Here is a 17,891-nt window from a genome sequence, read left to right on the forward strand (position 1 = left end):
AGCTTAGCTTTCCCTGCCTCCAGATATCATCCCCAAAATCGAACGCCCAGACTTCTCCCCAAGTGTCAACATCGCAAACTTTCGTATCCAATTCCCGTCCGGCTGCTTACTCGGATCATTCGCTATACGCAGAATATCCGGTGGGCAGTGACTCTCCATATACATCTTCCTCTCCTGCGTCTTCTCCGGTCCTTCAGACGGAATCGTTATAAAGCTCTGAAGAATCGTAGCATCACTCGCCGTCATATTCGTAAGAATATCCCGCAACAGTGTCTTTGGTAAGTAATAACCTCTCCCTTGATCACTAAGGCCTTTCTGGGCTATTAAAAGCGTGGCTCTTGCTTCTTTAGGATCTGTGTCTCCGACATCTAATCCAGATCCCGTGGTGGTATGCTCTGGCTTGGTGGATGTTGCCAAGGATTCGATCTTGTTTAGGGATAGAAATGCTAGCATTGACAGGAAGCGTGTTAGCATCATGTTTCCGTATTCGAAGCTATGGCGAAGATAGTGGATTCGTAGAATGGTCTCGAAGTAGCCTCGGTATTTTGAGAGGGACTTTCGAAGTTCTTCTTCTTCGATGGGGAGGTTCGGGGCTTGTCTTTGTCCTCCTGGGGCAAGAATTTCGTATAGTTGTATGATAACATAGCAATGATGAAGACTAACAGATATTAAGAATTATCAGCTCGTTTTACTATCAAAATGTAAGGCTTGAGTGAGATATGGTCAACGTACTGTATCTTGAGTTGTGAAGGTGAAACAATCTGCGTTGGTGACAGTGGTTCTGGCATAGCTTTATACCATGTATCCATTCTTTCCGCTATCTTAATGATCCTTGTGGCCCCATTTCGAAACAAGTAAGAATCAGTTGAATCTTTTTCAACTTCTAACATTGCCTCGTTAAGAACGACACTAAATCGCATCTTTGCTTTGAACAGCAAGCCAAGCCGCAATGGCACCAGTGTTGAACTCGAAGGATACTTGAGCCAGATCTCACCAAACCACTCTGGATCGCGGTCAGGGTCGGGAAGGGGTGTCTTGGGTGGTGCTTTTAATAACGGCTGGATCATGAATTGGTAACTCAGCGTACTTATTCTGTTAGCTGTAGAATAGATGCATGAGGGGAATCTTACCATTGCCAGTGAAACAAAGACCAGGCCGTAAGATCATATGAGTTTCTCAACTTCTTGTTCATTATGTACGTCGTCGGTTCAAATAACCCCAACTCATGGGCTATTTCTATTGACCGAACGAGGAATGCTGAGGATAAAGGATCCATATCAAACATATTGACGATAGTGTTCACGACAAGGGCTGCCTGTAACGTTGTCAGACTTCTGTTATGCGTCACCTCCACTATCCAGAGCCTTCTTGCTTCTTCAAGGAATTTATAGCCAAGGCTATTGGGATTCCAATACTCTGCGGGCTCGGATACAGAGTTTCGACATTGCTGACAGCTTATTAGCATGAGTTTTACAGTAGATGAGGGGGACTTACACATCCAACTGCCAAAATAGCGTTGACGAGAAGTGATGAGCAAAATGTATTAGATCCATTGATCATATCGTCTAAGAAGTAGTCCTTATGGAAGAACGTGAACCAGTCATACTCTTGAAGGAAATAAGCGCGTATAAGCTGCTTCATTGTATCATCGCTAACGTCCACAGTAGTCCATGTCGAAGGTACTATCTCGTCCAGCCTTGAGTCGACAATTGTTGCCGCATGGTGAGGTCTCAAGTACTGCGCCCGATACCCCAAATCTGTTTCTGTAAAAACCGGAGATGCAATACTAACAATATCATCTCTTGTGCTCCACTCATGTATAAGAGATCTCATGAAGGGATTATCGTCAGTCTGAAGATATGTAGGCATGAGCGGTGAGTAGATAAACTGATATCGTGATCTTGTTTCTGGCTCCAGTTGTACTTGAAGGAGTAAATCGGCGCTTGATAGTTGGCGCATCAAAGTTTCAGCATCGACACCAGCTTGAATCCGCCTGACGATTTCAAGTGCTTCAGATCGTGGCCGTTTTTGAATAGCTCGATATACGACGGCTGCAGGATGTGATTCTAGAAGTGCCTCGTATTTCTCACGATAGTCTGTGTCTGGCGTTGCTCTGTAAACACACTCGATTTTCCGTGCCCGGCATTGAGAGCATACCGGTCGAGCTCCGTTACACTGCAAAGGCCGATGAGCTGCCGCCATAATACGCAAAGTAGGAACTATACTGACCTTTATTTTCTTCTGTCGACATGCTTCACATGCCAAGGCTATTGGAGCTCGTTTTCTTGTCAAGGGAGCTGTTTGGTAGTGATTAGAACTTTCAGCCGGCTGGGGACGAGCAGCTGGTAGTAAACGTCGAGGACCACCTGCTTGAGAGGTATCTTGAGCTGATGATGTCGATGTATCGGAAATACTTGGCGTTCTATGGGGTATCATCTTTGGTAAGTTGATGTAGCTTGGTAGAAAATCAACACTGTCATGATTTTAACTAGTGATATCAGAAGAACAAAGCCCTGGTTTTGAAGGGCGAGATCATACAAGCGCGTAATTGACTCACAAGGCTGTCTCTCAGTTCCTTGATTGCAAAGTTTTATATGCTTTTTCATGTTCGAAACATGATGTCATGGTGGTTGAAGGATGATGCACTTTATGTCTTGGGAGCCACAAGAGCGGCTTTATGAGAGGTGTTCTCTGATTCGTCCAGTCGCTTGCTCCGGGCCATGCCCCGTCCTTTTGATAGGCTCGTTTATTGTGGTATAGCATCCATTGGAATTGGATGTTACGGTCTGGAAGCCGACTTGTCGTCGAGTCTACACGCGTTTGGCGGCCTAAATAATTATTGCCTCTTTCATCGCATAAGTCACTATCCAGCATACTTAAGAGATGATGGGTCACTACACATTACTTCAATCTGAAGACTGGGCACCCTATATATCAGGCTATGCCATTGCAGTGGAATTTCCCAATCACCATCATCGAGCTGTTCAACATGTTACTGAAACCACAGAGGTGGCGATTAAAGCTTGGTCATCCATTACACTCTGAGTGGGCTCGTTTTGAAAAGAAAATGATCCTTGTTTCCTTGCGATATTCCTTGGAGATCTAGAAGATCCGTCATGACGATCAGTCCCTGAAACCGCAAGGTATAGAGCTCATCAGCAATCTCACATAATCGATGATCGAATTGGGGATTAAAAGAATATGTTAACAATGCTTCAAAGTGATATCGTCATCTGAATTCCGTTCATAAACCCGAAATCCGTCTCATTATCTCATATTTACCTTCTCCACCATCAGATGACAGATCCCAGATCGGCCTATTATGCAATATTGAATACCACTCTCCGGGATTAAAGTTCTTGGCTACCAGACTATTCAAAATCCAGGGTCCTGGTCGGCGGGAATTACCCAAATCGCTGTTGTGACGCACCACGCGATCTGCGCCAGGACGCGCCACTATTCCCAACATGGTCTTACCCAGCGCTGTCTTATTTGTGGTGGGGATCATATCGCCTCATGAGCCAAGCATGTAATATTATAAAAGAAATAAAATTCACTTACATTATGGCGAAAATACTCCAGTTGGCTTGAAACATCAATTTCTTTCGTCGTTATCATGCCTGGCGTTCCGAAAAGTCGAGGCTGTAATACCTGTTTGAAGCAGAAGAAAAAGGTGAGTTCAAAACCTTGCTAGGAAGCTCGTTAGGGATTTATTCACATTAGCTAGTGTGACCAAGCCAAGCCAGCTTGCTCAAGATGTGCTCGGCTCGGGGTTCCCTGTGTCGGTTCAGGCGAGCAGAAATATGTCTTCAAACCAGTATCATTCACCAAGCCATTTAAACCCAGCTTTCAAAAAGCACGAAAACGCGAGAAACCCTCTCAGTTATCCATTACACATAAGCCTCAAAATTCCTTAACTCTTCTCGAAGCCAAGTTTGTTGCGGCGCTGGAAGTAACAGACCTTCGCTATGGTGTTCACTGTTATGGCGACTTTCTAGAGCATATTCCTAGAAGGCTAGGCCACAGCCATACTCTCAATGTTTCAGTTGATCTGATGATGAGTACCTTACCTTATCATTATTCACATGAGATCCCATCTCAGGTTCTAGCCAAGTATGGCAGCGGTTTGAAAGTATTAAAAGGTTTCCTGAATGGGACGGGCGCACGGCTCGGTCCCGAGGACCTTGCATCCTTTCACATTATGACTATATGCCAGGTAATAACCATCCTCATGTACAGAGCATGCACTGATAAGCTTAAAAGAGCTGGGTGCGGCGAGCAGATGAGGACTGGAAAGGTCATGTGCAGATGCTTGCGCGGTTCATGGATACAGCAAGCGAAACAGGCTGTAGTGACATTTTTGAACTCAAGTCGCTTGATACCTCGTTGGTAGCTCTATTTCTTGAGGCTCTGATCGACCCATCCATCGGCTTGGAACATTATGTCATTTTCATAACCTCACAGTCGCACCAAAACACATACAACAAAGATCAGGGTTTTCAAATTCGAACTTTTCAACTACAAAGGTTAATCAGGATACCGAGATTTTTGCATGAACCTCTGCGTTATGTGGACGAAATCAAAATCACATATCAAGAGTTGCGAGGCGATTATTCAAGAATACAGTGCCACCTCGAGAGTCTAAATGAGCAGGAACCTCCTCCCGAAGACTTACATAATCGACCAAACCTAAACCACAAGCTTCAAGTCACGGAGGCGATCTTTCTCACGGCAGTACTAGCTCTGAACAGCATACTTCGAGCAACGTATCCAGATGACAGCGTCTTACTCCTGGAAGCATCAACTTTGGTGAACGAACTTATCACACTTGCTAAAACAGCATCCCAATACAGACCTCTTGGGGCCAGCTACATCCCACCATGCCTAGTAGCTGCAGTGAGTCGACTTCCGGCTAGTACGATCTTCTGCATATTGGAGGTTACTGATCGCTTTTGTAGTGGGCGACTACGAGTGCTTTGGAAGCCCAGCAAAATGAGATTTGGACGTTACTCGCGGAATATCAGCACGATTATGCTCGCATAAAGTGGGTTGATCAGGCTAAATTGCTCAAGGAATTAAATGGGATACAGTTGGAGCGACTATCTGGATCGAACAGTCGGGACAAAGTCGAAAAGTCTGATATCGATGGAAATCTCGAGCTGTTGATGGTCCATTATAGGGCAGTGTTTGGGTCCATTGGCAGCTACTTCTTCCCGTCAAGCTGAGGCTCTTAATCGTCAAGCTTGGAAAATTGACAATGGGTATGAGAGATAGCGAAAAGCAAGATCTGAGCTTTGTTTAGGGTGAGAAAATTAAATATTATTCATGCCAAGGAGTTGACATCATTACAAACTTGGCATCATTATTTGAGTCATTGCCCTATATCAATATGTTCCCGTCAATCGTTAATTTCTAGGACCAGACTAGAGGAGCACAATTGCTCCAAGCGCAACACCAGCAACGGCAATCAAAGAACCCTCCATGACTCGAGCCGCATTAGACGCAGCAGTAGTAGACGCAGCAGCGGGCGTAGAAGTAGAAACAGCCTCCTCAGTTGATTTAGTATCCGATGGCAGTACAGGAGCCACAGTAGTTGATCCAGTCGCCGCCGTGATTCCAATCGATTCAGTCGGTTCAGCCGATTCAGATGCGACATGCTTCGTCGTAGTCCTCGTTTCAACCTCAACCACAGTACTAGGCTCAGGAGTTTCCGTCACAGTTGTCTCCGATGTCGTCTCGGCAGCTGCAGCAACAAGCGTAGTCGAAGGTTTCCAGCACGAGAGATACGAGGTTCCGATGGTCTCAGTGCCGGTATATCCGGCACATCCAGGCACGCCAGTCTTGGGAGGTGCTCGACCGCCGCCGCAGTCGAGAGGATCGCAGATCATTCCATCGTCGGGATCGAACCAATGCACTATTTTATCTTCGCATGTTGTGAAGCTGTGAGTTGAACAGCCGAATCCAAGGACTTGCTCGGCGAGCATGAGCAGTGGGATGGCAGCCAAAAGAGTTGATTTAACCATCTTAAAGATTTGTAACGAGTGGATCTTGTAAACGAGTGACAAGTTTATCGAGAGATTTGACGTGTAAGATTTTGATGTGGAGGATGGCCGTGCTTTAAACGAAAATCTCACAGGGGTCTTGACAGTATTAACCGGTGACTCCATGAGCCAGCTGTAACGTGTGATCTTTAGCGTTCGCCAAATCCTTCTGCTGGCGGCTGAATTGTTGTCCTATGTATGACCTTTAAACGACCCATGCTGTAGGAGATTGCGGTAGAAGCGAATGGGTTAGTTCAAGAAAGAAGAGCTGTGATTGGTTAGCGGAGCTCGTAATCTCTTTGCTGTGCCGTTCTTCCATCCCCTGCAGAAGAAATACGACCAGCTGCGCCTTGCTATTAAGGTACGCTGGCGGATCGACTTCATGGATAATTGGGTGCCAAGATGAGAAAACACCGAGTTGACAAGACGAGGCCATTTCACTTGGAGAGATGGAAACGAGTTGGCTTTGCAGTTTCTCCTTGGGACGAAAGCCACTATAAGGGTTTAAAAGTGTTAAGATAAACGATGATATCATCCAAATCTATTCGACTCTTCAATTTGTTTTGTCAATTTTACACTGTCGAGACAAGTGTCAACACTGCCGAGTGCTTATTCAGTTGAGATATAAGATAACGAGAGATATTTTAGTACATCACAACCGTGAATCCAGTGGTTCTAACAAACATCTTATAGCACCTCTATATCTCTATTAAACTGAATATGCAAAGTAGTATAAGAAAACAATGAACCAATCATCTCAGGTCTTTTAGACATTATGACTCTATTTCATTGCTTCAGGTCCCGGGTAGTGCATCCGGTTCCGATACCGGCCGGTCGATTAAAATTCCGGCGGGGTGGCTGCCGTTCGCGACTCATTCCATCCCATTTCCCAACGAGGGGCACCAAGAATTTTCCAAGCATCAACAAGCAAAACAACAATGGCGAACGATTCGACACATACGCAATCGCAAGTATACCTCTCAACAAGAGGCGGTGACTATGGTGTACGACCTATCTGTCAATATTCGCAATTGACACTCCGCTGACCTCTGAAAGCTCTCCTTCGAGACCGTTGTCCTGAAGGGATTGGCTGCCGATGGCGGTCTTTTCCTCCCCCATGAGATTCCCGCAGCGACAGAATGGGTGCGTACGAGCCGATTTCCCATATACTCCCCAGCTGCGATCGAAAGCGATGGATTTATGAGACAAGCGATTAATGCGATACTAGCAAAGCTGGAAAGACCTCTCGTACCAGGAATTGGCCTTCCAGATCTTCAGCCTCTACATCTCCCGCAGCGAAATCCCCGCCGAAGACCTACAAGGCATCATCAACCGAAGCTACTCTACGTTCCGCGCTCAAGAAGTCACACCCCTCGTCCAATTGAAGGACAACCTGCACCTCCTCGAACTCTTCCACGGCCCTAGTTACTCTTTCAAGGACTGTGCGCTGCAGTTCCTCGGTAACCTTTTCGAGTACCTTCTTGCGCGAAAGAACGAGGGCAAGGAGGGCAAGGACCGACATCATTTGACTGTTGTTGGTGCGACGAGTGGTGATGTGAGTCATGTTGTGGCCTGATTGCGGTAATATGCTAACTTGTGAATTAGACTGGATCCGCTGCTATTCATGGTTTGAGGGGTAAGAAGGATGTGTCTGTTACTATTCTGCATCCCAAGGGCCGTGTCAGCCCTATCCAGGAGCTTCAGATGACGACGTGCACTGATGCCAACGTGCACAACCTTGCCGTCACTGGTACCTTTGATGATTGCCAAGTGAGTACGCCTTTCGCACGCCCTTCGCGTCGCGCTAACGAATTGGCAGGACATCGTCAAGGCCTTGTTTGGCGACCCCGAGACCAACGCCTCCCTCAAGCTCGGCGCCGTCAACTCCATCAACTTCTCCCGCATTCTCGCCCAGATCGTCTACTACTTCTACTCCTACTTCTCCCTCGCCAAGAAGTCCTCCACCTTCAAGGTCGGCGACAAGGTCCGCTTCGTCGTCCCCACCGGAAACTTTGGCGACATCCTCGCTGGCTACTTTGCCACTCGCATGGGTCTTCCCGTCGACAAGCTTGTTATCGCGACTAACGAGAACGATATCCTTGACCGATTCTGGAAGACTGGAAAGTACGAGAAGCAGCCTGCCAAGGGCCCCGAGGCCCAGGGTGGTCTGGAGATCGATGGTGTTAAGGCCCATGAGGAGGGCGTCAAGGAGACTCTTAGCCCTGCTATGGACATTCTGGTTTCGAGTAACTTTGAGCGTCTGCTTTGGTTCTTGGCTTACGAGTTTGCTGCTACTGTTGGTATGGATGTTGAGTTTAACCGAAAGCAAGCTGGTCAAGAAGTCGCCACTTGGCTCAAGGATCTCAAGGTCAAGGGCGGTTTCGGCCCCGTCTATGTCGATGTTCTCAACAGCGCCCGCAAGACCTTTGAGAGCGAACGTGTCAGCGATCCCGAGACCCTCGAGACCATCAAGAACATCTACGAGCAAGACGGCTACATTCTCGATCCTCACTCCTCCATCGGCGTCACCGCCTCTCTCCGATCTGCCCAACGCGCCGAGGCCAACCTTCCTCACATTTCTCTGTGCACAGCTCACCCCGCCAAGTTCGCTGGTGCCGTTGAGCTTGCCCTCAAGGATGAGAAGGACTTTAACTTCCAGGAGAAGGTTCTTCCCGAGGAGTTTGTCGGTCTTGAGAAGTTGCCTAAGCGTGTTTCTGATGTTTCGAATGATTGGAAGGCTGTGAGGGAGCTTGTCAAGGAGCAAGTTGAGAAGGAGCTTAGCGGACAGCGATGAATGCGAGATGAAAGGTGTTAGTTCTGGTTTTCGAATGCATATTTAGAGGGTTAAAATGATCAAAAGACGAATTAGACATATTTTCTGAGTTTGAAGATGACCTGAATATGAGATGATGAAGTGAATGTTGCTGATCCGGTCTCGGGAAGGTATCAATGTCCGTTTCCAGCTCTATTTGGAAATATGCCTCGTTTTGCCTTGTCAAATCATTTGGTTGGCGCTATTTACATGCCTGAATAGCACGTGGGTAAATCTTGAGGTTTGGCTGGTGTAAGTGAACTGCCAAGCCCGTGAGACGTTCAGCTGCCAAGACGACCCCTGCTTTCAGCCAATATGCCTTAACAATTTGATAAAGGCCCTGGGTCCTCGATCAAACTTCAGTTATTTGTCAAATCACACAACTTACAGATCACTAGATCTTATTTGACAAAAATGAGACCTCATTTGTTCACTCTGCCTTTGCTCTCGGGTCTGGTCAGCATATCAGCTGCAGCCAACACCGAAAGCGGCTATCTAGCAACCGTGACCCTCGCCCCAACAGCCTCAGGAGCCGAAGCTTTTGACCTTGAGGAAAAGCGCGCAGAATGTTTTCAAGCTTGTTACAAGACTTATGGAAACTACAATTCTTGTACTAGAGAAGGTGTTGCTCAGTGCTGGTGTAATGAGTCCGATGATTGGGTTGAGAGAGAGGAGGATTGTGTTTGGGACATCTGTGGCCCATCTGCTTATAACCGTGAGTTTCAATCTATGGAGGCTGTGTTGGATAGAAGGCTGATTTTGTGTTAGTCTATGCGACTGTTTTGAGGAGGGTTTGTGAGACTGTTACGGCATCTGCTAGTCAGACCATTGAAACTGGATCAACGGTTAGTTCGAATATAGCTGAGCTCTTGAGGTAGTCTGCTAATATGGAAAAGTCATCCGATGAGAGGATTACTTCAACTTTCGCAGAGACCACGAGCAAAAGCGCAGCCCAGACTACAAGCAAAGCTGAAGCTAGTCGAGCTCAAGCCACAGAGACTTCAACTTCTGGTAGTGATTCCACAACAGCTAGCAGTGAGACAGCAGCAGCAACTACGAGTGCTGAGCCCAACCGGGCCTGTAAAAGGGGTTCGCCTCTGGGTGTTCCACTGGTCCTTACGATTGGCGCAATCTATCTTGCTGGAATGGCTTTTTAATATTGAAGTCATGTGCCAGAGCTGTAAATATATTAGATAATCGCATACAACATATCTAATTGATGTTCAATAATTATTTCTCGGGAGTCCTGATGGAGTAATCAAACTTCTGCCGTTCAACCAGGGTGCAAACATTGGCTGGTCTAAAGGCCTTCTAAAGATGTACTAAACTTACCCAAGTATTCTAATTACTTCGGATAGAGGTCTTGAGCTTTCTTACCCTTCTTAGGGAGTATTTATCCGAATTCAAAGGTCTATGCCAACGAGACCCTAGTCAGTGTTGGTGCTTATCATTGGTTGGCTACTAACACGCTCCTACGTCACTGCACAACCAAGTTTAAAATATAAGATTAACCTCATCGTGGAGCTAAGTAAAGTCAGAGAACCCTTATCGTTTACCGATACTAAATTGCTTAAGAAATACTGAGGATCAGATATCTAGTCGTGGCACTGCGCCATCAATCCACAACGTCTCCAGGAAGACGGCAAGGCGAATGTGGGGCCTCAGAACCTTTTGGGTATATCAAATAGTTCCCTGGTAAATGATCGTCACGGAGCTGAAGGAATGAGACTGGGATCTACATGTCAGTAAACGAATTTGAAACCGTGAAGGGTCCGTTGTTTAGTTTCCTCTATCAGACTTAGTTCTGCGGCAAATCCCTTGGGTCTTATTTAAGGTGCTCTTGGCGAAGGTCCCCTGAAAACCTTGCATTTTATTATGGTGCAAATTCATGTTACGGGATCAACTATTTAAAAATACTGCAATTTTGAGATATGAATCATGATAGAAACGTGGCAGATCATACTGACGGGCGCTACTCTCTCTGGGTACCTGCTGGCCCTGCTACACCCAGATAACCAGAAGTCAATATTTTTGCTCGGCTTTTTAGGGACAATTTGTTTAGAAACATTACTTTGGTGTATTTATAGGATCTTCATACGCCCTCGATTCATATCGCCGCTTCGCCATATCCCCACTCCTGGCGGAAACCACTGGCTTTGGGGCCATGGGATGAAGCTGTATCGAGAGCCTTACTGTTCACCAGTGAGAGAATGGTAAGTAGACATCTCTATTAATCCCTCAAAACCAGCTCACAAATCTGGGGAACAGGAACGAAACAGTCCCGAACCATGGCTTCTTACGATATCTGGGCTTCTTCAACGCCGAACGAATCGTCCTCACATCCCCCGAGGCTCTCCATGAAGTTCTCGTTACCCAGAACTACTCTTTCCCAAAACCTGCTAGCTTGAGAGAAACAGCAGGGCGATTCTTAGGAATAGGCCTTATCCTGTCTGAAGGAGATGCCCATAAGTTGCAGAGACGAAGCATGAATCCTGCTTTTGCACCCAGAAGCATCAAGGCTCTGTATCCACTATACTGGGATAAGACGAGAGAGATGATCGAGAGAATCACAGCTGATAGACTCGAGACCGTGGAGGTAGTAGAGTGGGCTTCAAGAATAACTTTGGACCTGATCGGTGTAGCAGGCCTGGGAAGGGATTTTGGAGCTATACAAGACGGGCAGAACGAGATGGTGAAGACATATAACATCGTGTTTCAACCATCAGCTCAAGCTCGTATGCTGCACCTTATCGAGAGTCTGGTTCCAGCCTGGGTTCTTACAGCTCTACCTATTAAGCTTAACTCGGATATGAGCCAGGCAGCCCGGTCGATACGCGAGACGTGCAGAGACGTAATCTCTTCGAAGCAGAAGAAACTGAAGGAGAAGAAATTGGATGATATGGATATCATCTCTGCAGCGATATGGACTGGGACGTTCACTGAGGATGGACTCATTGATCAAGCAATGACATTGCTTGCGGCTGGTAAGTTATCTCCCCACAAAGTGTCACAACAGCTGACAATTCCAGGCCACGACACAACAGGAGCTACATTTACATGGGGCATCTACCTCCTTGCCAAACACCCAGAAGTCCAAGACCGACTCCGCCACGAAATCCGTCAACGCCTCCCTCCACTGACCCAAGAAAAAGAATCCCCAATTTCCAGCGTCAATGTCGACTCCATGCCCTATCTCCAAGCTGTATGCAGTGAAATCCTGCGCTTCTACGCGCCCGTCCCTCAAACCCTCCGCGAAGCAGCCCACGACACATCCATCCTCGACCAGTTCATACCCAAAGGCACCCGAATCGTCATAGCACCATGGGCTACGAACCGCTGTTCTAAGCTCTGGGGATCAGATGCACATTTATTCAAGCCTGATAGATGGTTGGGTGAGAGTGCCCATGGAGGTGCGGAGAGTAAATATGGGTTTTTGTCGTTTTTGCAGGGCCCGAGGGCGTGTATTGGACAGGGGTTTGCGAGGGCTGAGTTGGCGTGTTTGTTGGCGGGGTGGGTTGGAAGTTTTGAGTTTGAGTTGAGGGATGGGGTGTCAATTGATGAGAAGAATGTTGATGTCAAAGGAGGATTGACGGCGAGACCGGCTGGTGGGTTACATGTGAAGATCAAAAAATTAGAAGAATGGTAGAAAGATTTAGGCATATAGACTGCACATCGGCAACGGTTTGAATCATATCAAGTTTATTGCATGCATTTATCTGTGTAACTATGTGTCTGATAAACTGACATGCTACAGCTTAGCTCTCTTCTCACCAGCAATATCCCCCAACCACTCCCCCACAAACCCAACACAGTCATCCATCCTCTCATAAACAACCTGATGTGTCCCCTCAACCCACCTAACATAAACCCTCTCCTTCAACTTCTTAACGTCAGCCTCGAACATCTTCGCCGGCACAGCAAAAGGCCTCTTGGGCATGATAGCAAGCAACGGAACACTTATATCCCTGAACCGATCGTAACACTCTGCGGGCGTTTGCTTGTCGTACCATAAAGCCCAGTCAAGTCTTGGATGGGCAATGAGTTTGACTCCTCCCTTGTCGTTAGGGACCAGACCGTGTTGGGTGAACATACGGATAGCGCGTTCGTCCCAGTTTCGTGTACGTTTATTCTCGCGAAGTGCGTTCTCGACGGCGTTGCGATCGGGGAAACTTTCCTTGAGACCGAGACAGAAGATCTCTTTGGGGAGTTTTGTCATAGCGTCGTTGATCTTTCCAGCTGGAATCATGGCTGGGTCGACGACCATTAGGCTGCTGAATATGTTTGGTGCGTGGACGGAAGCTAGGATAGCGGCTTGAGCACCGAGACTGTGGGCAAAGACGTGAAGATTCTGTCGTGTAGGCTGTTGAGCTTGGTCTGTTGTTGTTCGAGGTTGAAGATGCTTCGGTAGCTCTTCGCCGGGTTGCACAGGGAGGTAGGCTGTAAGGAAGAGCAGAAAATCTCGAACGATGTCTTTCTCATTGGCGTACAAGTATCCCACAGAATTAGCCTTGGCCGTCTCTCCGCTAAGTGGCATATCTATGGCCCAAACCTCCTCAACCTTGACACCAGACTTGCGCAGTCGAGGTAGCAGGTCTTCAAGCATAGGCTCAAACATCTCCTTGGGAACGCCCATGCCCGTAAGCGTGAGAAGAGTTACGCCCTGTCCAGACTTATTGACTTGGTTCGTTGGAATGTAGCGCTTGGCAACCAGCTTAGGAGGCGGGACATTCGATTTGTTGCTCCGACCTGAGTCTGAGTGCAGCTTGAACATACTGCTGTTGGCTTTCTTGCTTGCTGTATCGTATGGGATGTTGTATGCCTCGTCGTTGGGAATATTGGACGGGTCATCGTTGAACTTGGCTGGTGGCCACGCATCAGTCTCATCGCGATCTTCTGTTCCCCGAAAAATATGTGTCGAAGCTCGCCATTTGGACCCCTCTGACAGACCTGCCGACTCGTTCGTGACAGTGGGATCGATGGGAGGTAAGACAAGCGGACGGAGCAATGCCCGCTCGTACGTCGTCGATAGATCGAAGCTCATGATTATCGATTTGCTTCTATTGAAATCGCTAAAATCACAGTTACAAGATAGTGCAAGTTAAGTATGTAGGAAAGAAAACAGTTCAGCTCATTGCAGCTGTATTTCGATCAACTCATCCCAGGCCGATCTATTTCCGAATTTGGCAATTATACAGAGTATCCATGTTGTAGTGCCGTGCATCCGCTTCCCACGGGGCTATTTGAAGCTAATTCTGTCAATCAAGACACTTGACATCATTGACATCACATCAAAGAACTCTGTAGATCAGGGTCGTGGAAAAAAACTAGTGGAATACTTCCGCTCTCATTCAGTGGCTTACAGCATGCCCGAAAGACTTCGGCTCCAAATATTGTTCTGGCTCTAAAAGCGACATGCTACTGCCAGTAGTAGTCGGTTTACCCTATTCTATGTAGTCCGATGCTCGTTTATTCCAAGGCGACCATGTAAGCCAGACTTTCCTACGTTGTCGTGAAGCCTTTGCAAAATGTCTGGAAAAGTATGATGTGCCATTCTCATCTTGTTTATGCTCTGAGATTATCAAGATACCAAAGGTCCTGACTGGTCGATTAGGATTAAATTTCTCGTATTCAAGCATATGCTATTAAATCTTCATGACACCCTACTCCTCCCAAAAGAATGATTTTTCAACTTTCCGTCCCCCTAGTATCAACCTGTCCAAGTCTGACATTCTCATCATGCTCAATCTTTACTATCACCCTTCCAGCCTCCTTCTGCAAATCATCCAAGTCCGTCTCCTGTGTCTGGCCCACCACATTAGGTCCATAAAACAACAATGGAAGAATCGAAGTCTTCCACACCGGCATTCCCGGGCTAGTAAATCCTTGGACAACGGCAATTATCAACAAGAGCATCGTGATGGCCATCAGACCGGCCGGTAAAAGCACCCACCGCCAATCAAACACAGTACAGATAGCCATCTCTGTAGCTTGGCCTGATGCCTTGTCTGTCCCTTCCAGTAAATGGTCCAGGTAAAGACCTCTTACACCCTGCTTGCGGAAGTTGTTTGTTATGGCGGTTGTGAACAAATCAAAAGCAGCATCGAGACCTTGAAATGTTGAGTTATAGAGTGGGGGTAGCCACCATTGGTCGCCACAATCAAGCTGGTCTTTCCCGCCACCATATATATTGGCGAAGCAGACAGTGTTGAAAAGTGTATTCTCAATGAAGCTTGCTAGTGCTTGCCGGTAGCTAAACGTGAGCGTGTAGACACATTGATGCGGGACTGTATAGTTAGTACCATCGATTGGGACAATTGTTTCTGAGTATGAGGGTTCCTTGGTTTGGGAAAAGTTGGCAAGTTGATATTCAGTCCCATTGATCATGCAGGGCTGTTGTACCCCAACACGATTTCCTGCGATGTCATCGGCAGCCCTGTTGTAATCGATGGGCTGCTCGTCAACCACCTTCTCGATGAGCGAACCCTTCTCAACCTTGGCGTGGTATTTCTTGATGCAAGGATAGAGGGCACATGAAGTTGCTATGGCATACTGATAACGCATTCCCTCTGGGGTTTTTGAGATCAGCCTATCCTCAGGACAGGTTGCGTGCCTGCTATCAGTAACGTTGCAACCGTTCTGCGTGAAGCTTAGAGTCGTCAAATTCGAAATAGCGACTTTGGCCAACTGGGCAAAATTGGAGTCGGGTGTGTCGAGGGCCCAGTCCAAATCCCCCGACAATACCATGACCTGGCTTTTGACAACAGCCTGAATCCACTGACCATTTGGCAGAGTGTAGTTGTAAACTTTGCCGAAGTAACCATAGGTTCCATTACTCTCGTTAGTAATGACTTCCAACTTGATAAACTCCGTGGTGTCAATGCAGGCACTGCACATGGCAACCGAGGAATGGGTTACGCCTTGGGAGTCTGATGGAAATGTGCAGTTTCCAGTTGAGCAAGTTGCTGCTATAGCTGTGTCCTTACCCGTAGGGTTGACGAGGCCATTCATCATGGCGACTTTCATATCACCTGAAATGTGATTGCCAGCGGCACTTGTTCGAAAGCTCGAATTGACGGCAGGGACATAATGAGTAATCGGTAGAGATGCTTGCGCGCCTAGGACTGTTCTCGGGCAAGGAACTGTGCTGACAGACTGCTGGGCAAAGGGAGTGATTGCGGGAGATATAATGATAACAAGAGCGGCGACGATGCTTGTGAGCCGTGGAGGAACAGTCCAGAATAGCTTCATCGCTCCAAGGATGCCGCGACTGGCATTGTTGAAATGATGAAGATCGGAAACAGGACGGGGCTGCTGCACAGCATTCCATCCCATCTGACCGATGAGCTCAGCAACGACAAGTAACATTGAAGCTCTCATAAAGGTGCTAAGGATAGCAATAATTGTGTTGAGGCTGATGTCGTATGGCCATGGTTTCAAGACTCTGTTATTGTTCTGTGCTGGAATAACAATCGTAGCTATCAACAAGCCCAGAGCGAACAATAACGATAGAGTCTCCCATAGCCAGGAGCGAATAGGGCCAGGTTTGGCTTTTCGTGAAGAAACGTCTTTGGTTGTGATGTTGATGTCGTGGTGTTTGTGTTGCTGCCTCGAGAAGGTTTCCATAATGAATGTTTTTTGTGTATGGTATGATGAACGCTACGGAAAGCACAGAGCAGCTTCCCTATTTATCATTGACTCGAAGCGCTTTCCTTGAGTCCTAAGAATGCCTTACCTTCTGCAGGAGAGAAGCATGGTACTTGCCTTGTTAGGAGCGTTGTTAGTGCTAATCGCTGGAAATGGCGGGTAGCACTAACAAATTTGCAGGGCGGTTCTTGCCATTTCTTGTACCCAATTGCAGGGTTTAGCCTGTAGATGAAACGCATACAACCAACATGCATAGAGCTCAGCCAATAACACGCGTCGATTTCGCGCTGAGACACAATTTAATGGATCATTGCAGAATCCTTTTATTAGATCATGTCATGATCGTCATTTAATTCTGGAACCATTGAATAGCTGTGAGAAATAACTGTAGCTTCGATAATTTCACCATGAATAAAAGAAGCCTTGATGTCAGGATTATATCATCTTAGACTCGGTATGAAAACGCGTATAACTGGGAATTTAATATATGAAAAAGACCTTAATTAGATGCAGAGATCATAGGTTCGGATATAATGAGAACTCTTGATCTCGATCATTCACTGCCAACCTCAACGCAGGCGGTTAATTTTAAGCGCTTGGTTAAACTCCAGTCTCCAGAAGTGCTATTCGCGTCAACAGCTCCAAAAGGAATGCCTGTCTTTATTCGCTTAGAAGCATAGCAGGGTATCAGAGGAAAGGCTAAGGCAATTATTATTGGAGTTTGGCTTTAGCTGAAGAAGTTATCGTTGGATCTTGATCCTTGACGCCCCTGTTATTGATGGCTTGAACCAACACTTGACCAGATTGATTTTGTCTACCATTTCACGTGTGTTTGGGGACCTATTATTTCAAATGGTACTTCGTTCAGGCTTGTATTGATGAAAGGTTGTCGTAGAGCTAAGGAATTATTGATATCCACCGGCCCCGACAACTCAGTCATATACCTCCAGCCTCCTATACCTTGGCGTAGTTTATTTCTGTTCGGAGATATCAGAGATAGTATTATTCGAGATTCTTTCAGTACTCACGCCGCAGTTCTTGCAAGAGCAACTCTGGCCACACGAGCAAGAGCTAGGACCGCCGCAGTTACAAGTAGATCCACAATCGCAAGCCATGATGACAGACGTAAAGTTATAAAGTTGTATGTGACGAGATAGTGACTTGAAAAATTCGAATATGGAGAGTTTCAAAGGCTCAAGTCATGAACTTGGCTACCCAAGCGCTTTATATACCCCGATCCCCGCATCTAAATCCGGCAACGGGCCACATGTGATGGATATGAGCATGATCATGACGCATTCGTGACTATCTTAGATTCTAGAAGGAGGTTCTTCGGGCCGTCGGTAATTGTTTGCTGAAGTGGGGATATACTTTGGTCTTTGCCAAATTTGGAT

At 46.8% G+C, this 17,891-nt stretch overlaps 7 protein-coding genes across 7 annotated transcripts; 3 read left to right on the plus strand and 4 right to left on the minus strand.

Moving 5' to 3' along the window:
* Window positions 1–3: 3 nt before the first annotated feature.
* FOBCDRAFT_179942 (uncharacterized protein) lies at window positions 4–2,436 on the minus strand (the record flags this gene model as incomplete). Its single annotated transcript, XM_059608564.1, has 3 exons — window positions 4–658; window positions 733–1,058; window positions 1,495–2,436. The coding sequence occupies 3 exons, from the start codon at window positions 2,434–2,436 to the stop codon at window positions 4–6; spliced, it is 1,923 nt and encodes a 640-aa protein (XP_059464615.1).
* A 1,180-nt stretch (window positions 2,437–3,616) lies between these two features.
* On the plus strand, window positions 3,617–5,225 carry FOBCDRAFT_238591 (uncharacterized protein; the record flags this gene model as incomplete). The annotated part of the gene is made up of 4 exons (XM_031180118.2): window positions 3,617–3,673; window positions 3,728–4,216; window positions 4,264–4,896; window positions 4,959–5,225. 4 exons carry the CDS (start codon window positions 3,617–3,619, stop codon window positions 5,223–5,225), a joined length of 1,446 nt encoding a protein of 481 aa, XP_031046005.2.
* Window positions 5,226–5,314: 89 nt separating this feature from the next.
* On the minus strand, window positions 5,315–6,252 carry FOBCDRAFT_219757 (uncharacterized protein). Its single transcript, XM_031180119.3, has one exon. It carries the CDS (start codon window positions 6,165–6,167, stop codon window positions 5,424–5,426), a length of 744 nt encoding a protein of 247 aa, XP_031046006.3. The 5' UTR covers window positions 6,168–6,252; the 3' UTR covers window positions 5,315–5,423.
* A 650-nt stretch (window positions 6,253–6,902) lies between these two features.
* Window positions 6,903–10,010, plus strand: FOBCDRAFT_179945 (tryptophan synthase beta subunit-like PLP-dependent enzyme; the record flags this gene model as incomplete). The annotated part of the gene is made up of 11 exons (XM_031180117.3): window positions 6,903–7,045; window positions 7,098–7,184; window positions 7,270–7,596; window positions 7,647–7,811; window positions 7,861–8,805; window positions 8,843–8,861; window positions 8,948–8,984; window positions 9,076–9,105; window positions 9,252–9,568; window positions 9,622–9,698; window positions 9,750–10,010. The coding sequence occupies exons 1-11, from the start codon at window positions 6,980–6,982 to the stop codon at window positions 10,008–10,010; spliced, it is 2,331 nt and encodes a 776-aa protein (XP_031046004.3). The 5' UTR covers window positions 6,903–6,979.
* A 774-nt stretch (window positions 10,011–10,784) lies between these two features.
* On the plus strand, window positions 10,785–12,342 carry FOBCDRAFT_238594 (cytochrome P450; the record flags this gene model as incomplete). Its single annotated transcript, XM_059610224.1, has 5 exons — window positions 10,785–10,838; window positions 10,941–11,066; window positions 11,102–11,837; window positions 11,883–12,272; window positions 12,302–12,342. The coding sequence occupies 5 exons, from the start codon at window positions 10,785–10,787 to the stop codon at window positions 12,340–12,342; spliced, it is 1,347 nt and encodes a 448-aa protein (XP_059464616.1).
* A 259-nt stretch (window positions 12,343–12,601) lies between these two features.
* On the minus strand, window positions 12,602–13,894 carry FOBCDRAFT_199625 (Alpha/Beta hydrolase protein; the record flags this gene model as incomplete). The annotated part of the gene is made up of 1 exon (XM_031180114.2): window positions 12,602–13,894. The coding sequence occupies one exon, from the start codon at window positions 13,892–13,894 to the stop codon at window positions 12,602–12,604; it is 1,293 nt and encodes a 430-aa protein (XP_031046001.2).
* A 644-nt stretch (window positions 13,895–14,538) lies between these two features.
* On the minus strand, window positions 14,539–16,483 carry FOBCDRAFT_259179 (uncharacterized protein; the record flags this gene model as incomplete). Its single annotated transcript, XM_031180113.3, has 1 exon — window positions 14,539–16,483. The coding sequence occupies exon 1, from the start codon at window positions 16,474–16,476 to the stop codon at window positions 14,539–14,541; it is 1,938 nt and encodes a 645-aa protein (XP_031046000.2). The 5' UTR covers window positions 16,477–16,483.
* Between the last annotated feature and the right edge of the window lie 1,408 nt (window positions 16,484–17,891).

Source organism: Fusarium oxysporum, chromosome IV (genome assembly GCF_013085055.1).
Source record: "Fusarium oxysporum Fo47 chromosome IV, complete sequence".
NCBI classification, from domain to species: Eukaryota; Fungi; Ascomycota; class Sordariomycetes; order Hypocreales; family Nectriaceae; genus Fusarium; species Fusarium oxysporum.

Coding starts and splice junctions, on each gene's coding strand:
- FOBCDRAFT_219757 (XM_031180119.3), bottom strand. CDS start 6,167: ATGGAGTCACCGGTTAATACTGTCAAGACCCCTGTGAGATTTTCGTTT.